Source organism: Notamacropus eugenii, chromosome 3, assembly GCF_028372415.1.
Source record: "Notamacropus eugenii isolate mMacEug1 chromosome 3, mMacEug1.pri_v2, whole genome shotgun sequence".
Taxonomy (NCBI): Eukaryota; Metazoa; Chordata; class Mammalia; order Diprotodontia; family Macropodidae; genus Notamacropus; species Notamacropus eugenii.
Genome location: NC_092874.1, coordinates 382,888,748 through 382,903,151, shown reverse-complemented (window position 1 = coordinate 382,903,151; position 14,404 = coordinate 382,888,748). Strand labels below are relative to the sequence as shown.

At 37.2% G+C, this 14,404-nt stretch overlaps 1 protein-coding gene across 1 annotated transcript in view; it reads right to left on the bottom strand.

The window, feature by feature from the left end:
- Positions 1 to 2,975: 2,975 nt before the first annotated feature.
- LOC140497114 (cytochrome P450 3A24-like) overlaps positions 2,976 to 14,404 on the bottom strand; it is a 42,728-nt gene continuing 31,299 nt past the window's right edge. The window contains exons 9-13 of the mRNA XM_072597676.1: positions 13,353 to 13,425; positions 11,010 to 11,170; positions 10,406 to 10,632; positions 4,533 to 4,695; positions 2,976 to 3,839 (exon numbers count right to left, since the gene is read on the bottom strand). Coding sequence (XP_072453777.1) covers positions 3,744 to 3,839; positions 4,533 to 4,695; positions 10,406 to 10,632; positions 11,010 to 11,170; positions 13,353 to 13,425 — 720 coding nt within the window. The 3' untranslated portion in view covers positions 2,976 to 3,743. The remainder of the gene's footprint in view (positions 3,840 to 4,532; positions 4,696 to 10,405; positions 10,633 to 11,009; positions 11,171 to 13,352; positions 13,426 to 14,404) is intronic.

Genomic DNA, 14,404 nt, shown 5'->3' with positions numbered 1-14,404 from the left:
CAGTGATTAAATGATGTGGATTTTCACTAGAACAGTCAAATAGAATGGCAATGATTGAGCAAAGAAAAGAAACATTAAAAAATAAAGGTTGAGATGATATGATAAGTCATTAGACACAGAAGATATGGAGAGGTGAAAATCAAGCATCTTAAATTTTCAAGATAGATGAACATTTAATCTTTCAACCAGCCCTATTTTGGAGCCTATCAGTGACTTTTCTTGCAAACCATTAAATTCTTCTAGTTTTAAGTTTATTTTAAGAGAATTTTATTTTTTCCTTAGTTACACTTTTTCCTTAGTTCATTTTTACAGGATTTTGAGTTCCAAATATTTTCTTTCTCCTTTCCCTCTCATTATTAGCACTGCTGGAAGCTGTAGGATTACGGAAGTTTACTTGGTACTGAGCTGAGGTCCTAGTAGGAGTGTCTGGCATGTGCTGAGGCTCAGTTGGGCATTTCTGTATTTCCCCAGAGCTACACTAAATCACGTGGAAGTCTATTTGCCCAAGGGTGTGCTGAATCACATGGAGGTGTGGTCTACTTTCTCCTGAAATTGGAGGATGCCTGTTTGCCCTGTGGCATGTAGTAGTCCCTGGGCTATTCTAAGGCAGATGGAGATTCCTGATGTTGCCATTAGTCTGTTCTACCACAGTGGGGCTCAGGATCTCCCAGGGGTTGGCTGAGGTGGAGCTTGCTACTGGTTTGTTGGGATGTATCCTGTCCTCTGATGCACTCCCTGTTTTACCAGAGTGAAATTGACTTTTTCTTGTCTCTCTTCCAAGTTTCTTGGTTAAAAGATCGTTTCACCCCCCCTTTTTTTTTTTTTTGGTTCTGTTGTTTCCAGAATTTGTTTGAGGTGCTATTTGATGGCTGTTTGGAGGTTAATATGGAAGAATTACAGCAATTTACTGGTTAGTCTACCAAGTTGGATCCCAGAACCAATGACAATTTTTGAAAGTCAACTGAGAATATGATAGCAAGATAAGCAAATTCTAGAATTTAAATGAAGAATAATACTCTGTCTATTCTTTTCAGGGCATTGTAGCTTCCTTATGTAAAATAAGATACATGCTCAAAAAAATAACTAAAAACAAAAGGCAGTGCAGGTCAAATGAATGGAAGATTTCATGGGTGCTACATGAAGCCCGTGATAACTTGGGCTTCAGTGAACAAATAAGAAATTAAGGTAAACCTAGAACTGTGTCATCATTAGGATAGGCAAAGAAATGATGGATGATCATTCCCAATTAGGAGAACAGTATGTATGTGGTCAAAACAGAAACAAACACGGGAATATCAAGGGACTGTCAACATAGCAGCCCTTATTTTATTCTGTTCTTCCTGGACATGAAGAACCTTGCATTGTGATCATCATTGTAACTCATGTTTATTTAGTACTTTAAAGCTTAAAAACTTTGCTAATAATAACTGTGAGTGAAGGTAAAACAAATATTATCTCCATTTTATAGAAAGTAAAAGAGAGTCAAGAGTAGTTAAATGACTTATGAAATTGTCACAAAAGATATAGGTCCATATATTTGAAAACAGTGTTGATTTTACCTTTTTTGCTGATGTTAATTTGTTATAGTTTTGTCCAAATCATCATCACTCCATTTGAGGTTTACTTGGCAAAGTAATTTTGAGTGATTTTTCATTTCCTTTACAGCCCATGTTACAGATTAAGAACGATGGCCTACAAGATTAAGTGATTTGCCCAGGGTCACACATCTACTAACTGCCTGAGACCAGATTTGAATTCATCAAAATGAGACTTCATGATTAAACGCAAGCCCTCTATCTCTTATGTCACCTAGCTGCCAAATGTGATTTTTATCTTTATACTGTGTTAAAATTTACTTTGGAAAAGATTGTTTAAGGCTATTTTTGGTGAAAGAAACATATACAAAATGCTGTGAGTTTATGCTTAACCATGTAGACAATGAACAGAAATGGAAAATTTAACTAGAGAAGTGGAGTTCCAAAAGTAACATTTTAGGAAGAATAATCTGGTATGCATCCAGAAGATGAACTCATGTAGGGAGAGATTCAAAGAAGGAACAACAGTTATAAATCTACTCCAGTACTGCAACAATGCAAGGGTGAGATAATGTAGGGTTACAGCAGAATGGTCCAATAGAATGGTAATGACTAAACAAGTACAAGAAACATTACAAAAGAAAAATTGATTACTGATTGGAGATGGTGAAAAAAGAATCAAACACCTTAGAAAGTTCTAGTTGAAAGACCATCTAATCTTTCCAAGAGTACGATTTAATAATCCATCATTGACTTTTCTTTCAAACATTCAAGAGTCCTTAATACATAGGCCAAGTACAAAATATTTATTGGGAGATGATTTAAAGTATCATAATTCCATTGAACTTGACTTGGACAGAAGGAATACACCAAGAGAAACAAACTTTGATGGGAGTGGCTTTCTAGTGGCTCCAAATGTTTTCCTGTTTTAATTGTACCTCAACCACATGATATCCTTGGATAAAATAGAGGCCAACCATATATGTAATAAACGTTGTTTTCACTGTTTAAAAGCTTGGGTATAAATGTCCCTGTTTTTTTATACCAGTTTTGTCATCTGAAAGAAAGCCGGGTCTACATTTGATAAATGGTTAGCATAAATATTGAGGAAACTGAGCAAAGAACATGCTGATGTTCATGGGTGACACCCTAAATGGGGACATAGTCAAATGAATATGAGTTGTGAGAAATTCCTAATAGTGAACTCAATCAGTCCATGTGAGGCCAAGTCTTTTCCCAAACTTTATAATCAAATGTTTGTGAAAGGAAAAAGAATCAGCTGAACTATTTTTCCCCTTGCCAGAGTTTTTGGTGTTAAACTGGAATTGTCCATAAATATTCTTATCAGTTGATTGACAATAAAAAAAATAACATAATCTAAACTGACACATTGCCCATCCGTCCAAATAACTTTGAAATAAATTTAGGGCATACTAGACATGAAAGAAGTATCCAGACATATCTTTATTCGTTTATAGCAGCACAACAATTAAATAATGAATATTAAGTAAAGAATATTTATTTTTGTCCTCCAATTACACATGAAGACAAATTTCAAGATTGGTTTAAAATTTTGAGTTCCAAATTTCCTCTCTCTCCCTCCCTCTTGCAAAGACATGAAGCAATTGAATATAGGTTATACGTATTCAATCACACAAAACATATTAGCATATTAGATGCGTTATGAAAGAAGACCCAGGTGCAAAGGAAAAAATGAAAAAAGGAAGTAAACATGGTATGCTTTGATTGAAGGCAAAACGTGAAAAATTAGGAATATGTTCCCCACAATAGTACAATATTGATATAATTGTAGTTGTCAAAGACATTTGTTGATAAAAAATAATGAAAATGCACTCAATTAATGCCTTTCTCTATGTCTATCCATTGAATCATCTAAGCTTAGTAATATCAAGTGGTTCTAATATGGTAGGGGTCATTTCTTTTGGAATATGATCAGCTGGATCTGTCTATGTGACACTTGATACCATCGAGCATCATACATAGGCCTCAAAAAAGGAGATGTCCAAAAGATGATCTGAAATATCTAAATACTCCTCTCCTATAGCTAAAAACATCATTTAATTTTTTTTGATGCATGAGGTAAATTAAGTTACATTTGTAATTGTAGAATTCAATATCTTTAGACCATAGAAGAGAAATCTGGGGCATGATTGCAGATATGGATGAGTACAATGAGAAGGAGAATTTCTAATGTTGATTTCCCTTCTTGAACCTTCGTACAGCCTGCAGGACAATGGGTACAGTTGGTGAAAGGAGTGGCTGATTGCTCAGTTTTAGAGGAATCTGCAACAATTAAGAAAAACAATTAGAGTTCAATAAGCGACCACTACCCTACAATAGAGAGAAAGAGATGCAGTTACAAATATTAATGATATCTTATGGAAAAGAAGCTCATACAAATGAAGACAAACCAGTTAGAATATCATACAAAGGAGTGGTAGATTGATATGATTGTAATTGAGACTCAATGTAGATTTGACCTCAGAAACTGTCACAAAATAGACAATCAATAAATATGCATTAACTATATATTTTTATTAGGTTTTATTAATACTAGTCTCTTGTAAGATAAAATCAAGAATCTTAGTGAAATTAAGAGTTGTTTTCACACCCATGACATTTAACACTGCATGTTTTTTTTTTATAAGACAAAGGAATTAAAAAGGGGCTGCTACATTTTGGTCTTCAAAGTCTATATTGTGTGCAACAAAGAACTATGTATTATTGGTATTGTTATTATAGTTAAATAAAATCAAGTATATGCCCAACAACACTTTAATTGATTTTCTTGTAGCCATCTTTATACTTCCATCTTAAAAATGGTAAGTTAACCCCTACTAGCATGCTCACAATGAATAGGCAAATTATGTTGAATTCATTTGCCCATGTGGCATAGGACAATTCTCTACTTTGAAAATAAAAATCATCTTGATAAAAACTATCCTAAGTATCAAAACAAAAGACATGACTCCTCACCTGTGTGTCTTTACAAGTTCTGAAGGAAAATTCCTGCAGGACAAGGCTAGTTGCAACTTTCATACTCATAAGTGCAAATCTCATCCCAATGCAGTTTCGGGGACCAGCACCAAAGGGCAGGTAAACATAAGGGTTCATGCTCTCTCTGTTTTCCTTGCTGAACCTGTTTTTTTTTATTTCCAAAATGAATAAAGAAATGAGATGAGAAAAAAAAAGAGATCCAAGACTTGTCAGAAGAACAATGAATCTGACTAGAAGAAATGCATCAATCAATCAATCAATAAACATTTACTTAGTGCCTGCTATGTATATGAAAAGGCAAATGATATCCTTTGCCTTCAAGGAACTTACAATGTAATAGGAGAGTTAATATGCAAAGAAATCTATATAAAACAAACTATACATAGGATAAATAGCAAATAATTAACAGAGGGAAGAAAGGTACTGGAATTAAGAGGAATTGAGGAAAACTTCTTGTAGAAGATGGATTTTGTATTAGGAATTAAAGGAAGGCAGGGATGTCAAAAGTCAGAAGAGGAAAGGGTGTGTATTCCAGGCAAGGAGAACAGTCAGAGAAGATGTTTGGAGCTGAGCTGGAGTGTCTTGTTTGTGGAACAGCCAAGTGGTCAGTGAAAATGGATCAAAGTGTAAGTAAGTAAGGGAACAAGGTGGAAGAAGACTGAAAAATAATTAGAGGCTTAAGGTATTTGCTTCTGGAAGCACTGGGTAACCACTGGAGTTTATTAAAGATGGGGGTTATATGATCATACCTGCACTTTGGCAACATCATTTTCATGGCTAAATGGAGAATGAATTGACATAGGGACAGACTTGAGGTAGGTAGACCCACCAGTAGGCTATTATAATAATCCAAACATGACATCATGGGGCCTTGCATTAGAGTTGGAGCAGCATGTAAGTAGAGATGAAAATATTTTTGGAAACTATTGCATAGGTCAGATTGACAGATCTTAGTAACAGACTAGATTAGATTAGATTAGATTAGATGGGAAGACAACAGAGAGAGAAAGCATGTGGTCAGGTATGACTCCAAGGTAGTGAATCTGAGTGACTAGTATCATGATGCTGCCAGAAACACGGAAGGTAGGAGAATATTGAATATATTATACATTATCATCATTATGTATTGTTATATTAAGTTAAACTGGCCATCCAGTTCAAGGAGTCTGAAAGGCATTTGAAGATAAGAGATTAAAAGTCACTAGAGAGTTGGGGGCAGGGTAGGTAGGGAGCACATGGGTGCACAAATAGCAAATAAATTCTTAGAAATTGATGAGCTCAAAAATGAAGTAGCAGGGTAGAGTCAAGATGGTAGAATAAAAACAGGGACTTACTTGATCTCCCTCCCAAAACCCTCCAAATATCTGTAAAAAATGACTCTAATGAATTCTAGAGGTGTGAAACAAAAGAATGATGGGCTAGGGCAAATCCCCAGTCATGCATAGCCTCAGGAGTTGACAGAAAGTGTTTATTGGGGCAGGCTGAGAGAAGAGCACAGTTAGGGATAGACTGTGCAAACACAGAGCAGGCCTCAGGGGACTGAATCACTGGCAGATGTGACAATTTCCAGACTTCTCAAACAACAAAAATCAAACTCAGCATAGACATTCAGTGGGAAAACTTTGTGGGACCTGGTCTGACTGGGGCCGGCCCCAGCCTTGTGTGCTGAGGAGGAAGGAGAGTCAGCAGCTGTGGCAGCCCCAGTGGCTGCTGCAGCAGCAGCTACTTACAGAAATCTGGACTCACAGATGATGGGGTATCAACTGCTGATTCAAGACTCCTGAAGCCTGGGACAGTACACTGACCCTCACTGCCACCCCCAAAGCAGAATCCTACCTTGACAAAGATAGAAAATCAAGTACTTCTCTGGAAGCATGAGAAAACAGCATAAAATAACTCAGAATATAGAATCTTACTTTGGTGACAAAGAAGATCAAAATACGCAGCTGGAAGACAACAGAGTCAAAGTTCCTGCATCGAAAGCCTCCAAGAAATATACGAACTGGTCTCAGACCATGGAAGGGCTCAAAAAGCATTTTTGAAATCAAGTAAGAGAAGTAGAGGAAAAATTGTAGAGAAAAATGAGAGTGATGCAAGAAAATAATGAAAGCGAGTTAATAGCTTGCTAAAGAAGACCACCACCACCCCCCAAAATACTGAAGAAAATAACATCTTAAAAATAGACTAACACAAATGGCAAAAGAAGTGGAAATAGCCAATGAGGAGAAGGACACTTTGAAAAGTAGGACTGGTTAAATGGAAAATTAGTTCCAAAAGATCGATGAAGAAAAGAATTCTCTCAAAATTAGAATGGAGCAAAGGGAAACTAATGACTTCATGAAAAATCAAGAAATTATAAAATAGAAATAAAAGAATAAAAAAATAGAAAGCAAAGTGAAATGTCTCATTGGAAAAACAAATGACCTGGAAAATAGATCCAAGAGAGACAATTTTAAAATTATCGCACTAGCTGAAAGCCAGGATCAAACGAAGAGGCTAGGTATCATCTTTCAAGAAACTATCAAAGAAAACTGCCCTGATATTCTAGAACCAGAGGGGGAAATAGGAATTGAAAGACTCCACCAATTGCCTCTTGAAGGGATCTCAGAAGAAAAACTCCTAGAAATATTGTAGCCAAATTCCAGAGCTCCCAGTTCAAGGAGAAAATGTTACAAGCAGTCAGAAAGAAACAATTCAAGTACTGTAGAAATAAAATCAGGATTACATAAGATCTAGCAGCTTGTACATTAAAGAATCAAAGGACTTGGAGTATGATATTCCAGAGGTCAAAGGAGCTAGGATTAAAACCAAGAATCGCCTACCCAGCAAAACTGATTATAAAACTTAAGGGGAAAATGGAATTTCAATGAAATAGAGAACTTTCAAACACCCTTCTTGGAAAGACCAGAGCTGAAAAGAAAATATGACTTTCAAATACAAGAATCAAGAGAAACATGGAAGGGTAAACAGGAAAGAGAAGCCATAATGGAGTTATTAATGTTGAAGCATTCACATTCCTACACAGAAAGATGACATTTGTACCTCATGACACCTTGCTTAGTATTTTGGTAATTGGAAGAGAGACAGAGACAGACAGACAGAAAAAGAGAGAGAGAGAGAGAGAGGGAGGGAGGGAGGGAGGGAGGGAGGGAGGGAGGGAGGGAAGGAGGCATAGAGTGAGTTGAATATGAAGGAATGATATCTAATAATAAAGTTAAAGGGTGAGAGAGGAATATATTAGGAAAAGGAGAAAGGGATAGATAGAATGGGGTAAATGATTTCACATAAAAGTGTCAAAAAAATGGTTTCACAATGGATGGGAAGAGCAGAGAGGCATGAGGGAACCTCACTCTCATTCATTTGGTTTAAGGATGGAATAACATACACATCCAACTGGGTATTTTATTCTACAGGAAAGTAAGGAGGCAAGGCATAAGGGAGGGCAAGACAGATGGGAGGACAGATTGAGGAAGGAGTAGTCAAAAGCAAACACTTTTGAAAAGGGACAAGGTGAAAGTGCAAAATAGAATAAGTGGGGAGATTTGGAGGGAGGGAAATATAGTTAGTCTTTCAAAAGGGTACTATTATGGAAGTGCTTTGCATAATTACATGTGTAAAATCTATGTTGAATTGCTTGTCTTCTCAAAGAGGGTGAGTGGGGAGGGAGGAAGGAAGAGAATCTGGGACTCAAATTTTAAAAAAGGTTAAAAATCGCTTTTACATGCAACTGGGAAATTTGATATCGGCAACGAGTTATAAAAATTTATATTCCTCTGAAGGAAAGTAAGGTGGAAGATGATGGAGTAACAGCACTCACTTTTTAGAGCTCTGTCCTCAAGCCCAGTCAAATACCTGTAAAAAGATCTCTAAACAAATTCTAGAGCTGCAGAACCCACAGAATAATGAAGTAAAGCAAATCTCCAGCCCAAGGCAACCTGGAAGGTTACCAGGAAGTGTCTATCACATCAGGCTTGAGGCAGGACACAGTACAGCATTGACTGCCCAGGAAGAGACAAGACCTGAGCAGGCTTTAGGGAGACTGAATTTCTTGAACCTGTGGCAGTTTTCAGACTTCATGGCCCCAAAACACTGAGGAAAAATTGGAAAGTCAGTGAAAAAAGCCTGTGGGACCAGTGTGGGAGAGTACAGTGATCTGGCCCCAGCCCCAGGCTGGCAGAGAGCAAAGGGGGCAGAGGAACCTGCAGTAGTCACAACAGTAGAAGGGGCAGAGACAGAGACTCTTTCTGGAACTCTAGAACTACAGATTGTGAGGGAATTGAGCCGCTGACAGTACATCTCCCATTTCCCACTGGAAGCAGAGATTTATCTTGACAAAGAGTTCAAAAGTCTAGTAAGTTGGCTGGGGAAATGAGCAAACACTGAAGAAAGAATCAGACTATAGAATCTTACTTTGTTGACAAGGAAGACTAAAACACACAAACAGAAGACAATAAAGTCAAAGCTCCTCCATCCAAAGCCTCCGAGAAAAACATGATTTGTTCTCAGGCCATGGAAGAGCTCAGAAAGGATTTAGAAAATCAAGTAAGAGAAGTACAGCAAAACTTGGGAAGAGAAATGAGAGTGATGTAAGAAAATTATGAAAAATGAGTCAACTGCTTGATAAAGGAGACGCCCAAAATGCTGAAGAAAATAACTGTAAAAAATAGACTAAACCAAATGACAAAATGCAATCCAAAAGACCAATGAAAGAAGAATACCCTAAAAAGCAGAATTGGTCAGAAAGAAAAGGAGGTCCAAAAGCCCACTGAGGAAAATACTTCCTTAAATCTTAGAATGGAGCAGATGGAAGCTAATGACTTTATGAAAAGTCAAGAAATTTTAAAACAAACTAAAGGAATGAAAAAATCGCAATGTGAAATATTTCATTGGAAAAACAACTGGCCTGAAAAATACATGCAGGAGAGAAAATTTAAAAATATGGAACTACCTGCAAGCCATGATCACAAAAGATCCTAGACAACATCTTTTAAGAAATCATTAAGAAAAACTGCCCAGATATTCTAGAACCAGAGGGTTAAATAAATATTGAAAGAATCCACTGATCATCTCCTGAAAGGGATCTCAAAATGAAAACATCTAGGAATATTGTAGCCAAATTGCTGAGCTCCAGGTTAATGAGAAAATATTGCAAGCAGCCAGAAAGAAACAATTCGAGTATTGTGGAAATACAATCAGGATAACACAAGATCAAGCGAGGGATTCTTTTTCAGGGTAGAAGACTCATGGCAGGTTTGTAAGCAGTAGAAAAATAGTCATTAGGACAGAATAGAAATAAGTACAAGAGTATTAATTGCAGGTGATAAATCTCTTTGAAGAGATAGAATTACATGAATGAGTAAAGTAATTAGCCTTAGGGAGGAATATGATTGTTTTATCACGTGATACAGTCATAAAGGAGGGAATAGTAGCAGAAAGCATCTGAGTGATGGGACATGGGGAAGTGAATAAATGAAGGGGTTCACTGTGAGTAGCCTAATTTTTTCTGCTAAAATATGAAGGAAGGTTCTCAGCTGAGAAAATGGAAAGAGGGAGAAACAATGAAATGTCTGAGGAGGGAATAAAATATTTGAAACAGTCACTGTGTAGAATAGAATCATTCATTCCATGTAAATAAGTGGTATCATAGGTGGGCTTTGAATTCAGGTCTTCCTGAGTCTTCATGTAATACCATTCCTTCTGTCTTATATGTCCTAAAATTTTAATCTCTGCTAAGAGCTTAAACACTTCTACAAAGAAGTGATCCTGTCTCCCAATTCAGTGTTTTCTCCAAACTGTCTCAACTGACCACACTCAATAACCTTTTTCCTCATTAAAAAAAAAAAAGTGTTTACCTTTCAGGGTGGAACTCCTCTGGCTCTGGCCAATAATCTGGGTCTCGATGAAGGACAAAGGGTGAGGCCATCACCACTGTGCCTTTAGGAATCTTCACTCCATTGATCTCAACAGTTTTCTTAGCAACCCTTTCGATCCTGCCACCTACGGGAAACAGTCTGAGAATTTCATGTATCACCATGTCTAGGTACTCCATCTGTACCAGGGCATCGTACGTGACTGCTTCCTGGGAAGAGAAAAAAATATTTCTCAGTAATAAGTTTTAAGTACTAGGGTGACATCACATCTATCTTTACTGACTTGGTCTTAGAATGAGTCTATAATAACTACATTATGCATCTGATCAGAGGACAAGTGTGCTTTTGAAGTATTTTGCCAAGAATTGGTACTAGCTTCTTAAATATTTCCTTCTCTGAAAGCAGAACTTAACGTAAATTTAAGGTGTTTCAACATATCTTTGCCTTTTAAAACTCTGGTCAGATGTCAATAATGGGTAAACGCTCAGTCAATACAACTGATTTGGACAACACTTCTACTAGGAGAATCGGTGAATAGGAAACAAGTTGGGAGGGAGTCTGAATACTTCTGTTCTCATTCTCTCACCTTGTTGGGCAAAACGGCATCTATCTCCTCCTGAAGTTTCTGTTGGATCTCTGGGTGGGTGGCCAGGTAGTAAAAGAGAAAAGAAAGGAGAGAGCTGGTGGTTTCATAGCCAGCAAAAATAAAGATAATGGATTGGGCCAGGATTTCGTCATCACTCAGATCTGAAATAGAGGCAAGGGAAATATTCAGACAAAGTCATCATATTTTTGTTATTTTACCCAGTCATATCGTTAGAAGTTAGGAAAGGCCTCTACCTGATACTCCAGAAACCTAGAGGAGATCTGAAATACCTTCACTGATATGATGGGAATTTTACACGGAAATCTATCATGACTAGGCAGGAAAGAGATTCAGTCTAACTGGGATTGCTCAACCAAATTTTTTCTATGTTTGTTCCGTTTTTTTTCCACACACCTGCCTCATCCTCATTTGTTATTTCTGGGTGGGGTAAAAGTAACTTTTTGTTTCAGGGACTGTTCTCTTTTTTTCCAGTACACTCTGTCATGGGAAAGACACATCTGAAGGCTCTAGCAATAGTCCAGAGGACAGGGGATAAGTCGTGTGGTTGTGTGTAGAGTGAAGCAAATATGGAGGAGAGTTGTTTGAAGGAGATCACAGATTTAGAGCTCGATGGCACCACAAAGCCATGAAATCGGTAACCTGAAACCTGAAGAGGTCAAGTGACTTTCCCAAAGTCTCATAGGTGAGAAGCTGAGGATTTGAACCCAGATCTTCAGATTTCAGATTCCACTTTCTTCCCATAATACCTCACTACATCCTATCTGTGATGAGCTCCATGAAGGGAAGATATCCAGAAAATAACAGTAAAAATAGGTTGCATTTCTATACATAGTGCCTTATATTTGTGGATTGATTTTACACATTATTTCATTTGACCACCATTACAAACCTATGAAATTGCCAATGCCAAGAAAGCTTCTCTCCATTCTTCAAATAAGGCAGATGAGGTGTAGAGCAATAAGATGACTGTTCCAACATTGCTGAGCTAGGAAACGGCTGAAGTTGAGACTAGAATCTAGTCTTCTGATTCTCAACTCCAGTTCCACCTTCACTTAATAGTGCTACATTTATCAGGTTGTGAAGCATAGGAGAGTCTATATCCTACTTATGTTTAAATGAGAATACAGCATATTAAGACACATTAAAACACAACTTGAGCCATTTGCCCACAAATTGTATATTGCAAGAAAACTTGTATCTTAAAATCAGTCTCTTTTTTTCTTTCCTGTACTGCTGTTCACTTGTTTCAGTCATGTCTACATCCTGGTTCATCTCCAGTCATTCTGATGAATATCTGGTCACTGGAATCAGATGGCTCTGGAGGAAAAGTGAGACTGGTGACCTTGTACAGTCCACCCTCACTCAAAACAAAGTGAAGTGCAAGTCATGTCATCATGTCTCTAACGACATGGTCTTCTTTGGTACCAAAGACGAACACACCAACAACATATCTGACTCCTTGTCATCCTCAGTTGGGGTTTCCGGGCAAAGATATCAGAGTGCTTTTTCCATTTCCTTCACTAGTTCATTTTACAAATGAGGAAACTGAGGCGAAAGAGGTTAAATGACCTGTCCAGTGTTGCACAACTATTAAGTGTCTGAGACCAGATTTGAACTTAGGAACATGAGTCTTCCTGACTCCAGGTCTCACACTTTATCCTATGTGCCATCATCTGTCAAGCTAGCTAAGCACAAGTATTCACAGTCTAGGTCAGGGAATAGAGTAAAATTATAGCATTTTGAGTTAGAAGACAACTGACATGCAAGTCCAGACAAGTGAAGTAATGTATGCAGGGTCACATACATATGTAGTACCACAATGAGGATAAGAAAACACATTTTCCCTCTGGAAAAAATTGTGCTTTCCCCACCTTACTATGCCACATTGTTGTCCTAGGTATAGATGAAAAAAGGACTTTAGTCTGCATGCCTCAGACTAACATAACCATCACAAATTCAAATATGATTTAAAAAATTTTCTCCATTGAGCTCATTCTACAAAAACCAGATCCAGTTCAAATCCTATTTCAAAGTTTTAGTAGCTGTGATCCTGTGGAAGTTGCCTAAACACTCTGAGCCTTGATTTCCTCATCTCTAAAAAGGAAATAAGGATGACACAAGCACAGAGCATTTTTATGAAGATCAAAGGAAAAAAGTCATGTAAAGTGCTGTGCAAATTTTAAAACCCTGTAACATCCTGCTCATCATTCATGTTGTTATTGCCATTTAGTATATCATAGAAGCAAATTGGAAAATTTTTCATACTTCCACAGATAATGGCTTCAGAATTCTAATTCGTGATTGCCCTCATTCATAAGTTACCTTTCTGAGAGTGCATCTCTGAATTTTTAGAAGTCTGAGAATCCATCATAAGCTGAAGGAAATCTACCCGGTTCTGGAAAAAAGGTTGGAAAATACTAATGTGGAAAAAGTACTTGGGAACACAGAAATTAGTTATACACACAGGAAATTAATATGCCAGCAGTATGATAGACCAATGAAGATCTCAAAGATTAGAAACATTGTGACTTCAGCTCGGTAGTAGAGTTGAAGTTCCATCCAAGGCACTTGCATCAACGACCCTGGACGGTTCGAGTCTGAGTGTCAAGTGAATGATATAAGAGCTTAAAATCTCATTCCCAAATTTTAAAAGATGATGCCCCAATCATCAAATCAGGGTTTTTGAAGGGAAACATACCCTGAAGAACCTAAGAGAAAATATTAAGTATTCCAGAAAATTCTCTTAATTCTGACAGAAAGGATAGACAAATAATGCTTCAATAGTTTATAATATCATTGATGTGGACACCATTGATCACAATCTTACAATAACTTGATGGATGATTTCTCAGGATCATTATAGGCAAAGAAACTGATCTCATTTTGGTCAACAAATAGACAAAGTGGGAGCTAGATCGGTCCTGGGTAAGCAGAGATATAATGAACCAACATGTCCAAGCTTCAAGACTGTGTAGCTTGCAAGGGTTAACTTAATAGGTTGTAGTTTTCTGATCTGGCCTTCAAGAATTAAGAGTCATAGCTTTTCCAGAAAAGAGGCTCACAGTAGAAGTATTGTGAGATGAAAAATGTTCCAAATGTAGACCAAGAGTCCACACAGAGAATTTGAATACAACATTACTGGCACAATTATAATTTTTGTGCCCATTCTTATACAGCTTTTGGTATTGTTAGCAAGGCTATTTTGAGTGTGCATAAATAAAGGAGAAATGCACTTTCTTCTTTCTTGGGTTCTTACTCTAAATCACATACTAATTTACAATATAATATTGGGTATGTGTCTTTTAGCACTTCTGTGGTTGTAAAATATTTGAGAGCTGGGACAGTGTCTTTTTTTCTTCTTTGTACTCCCATAG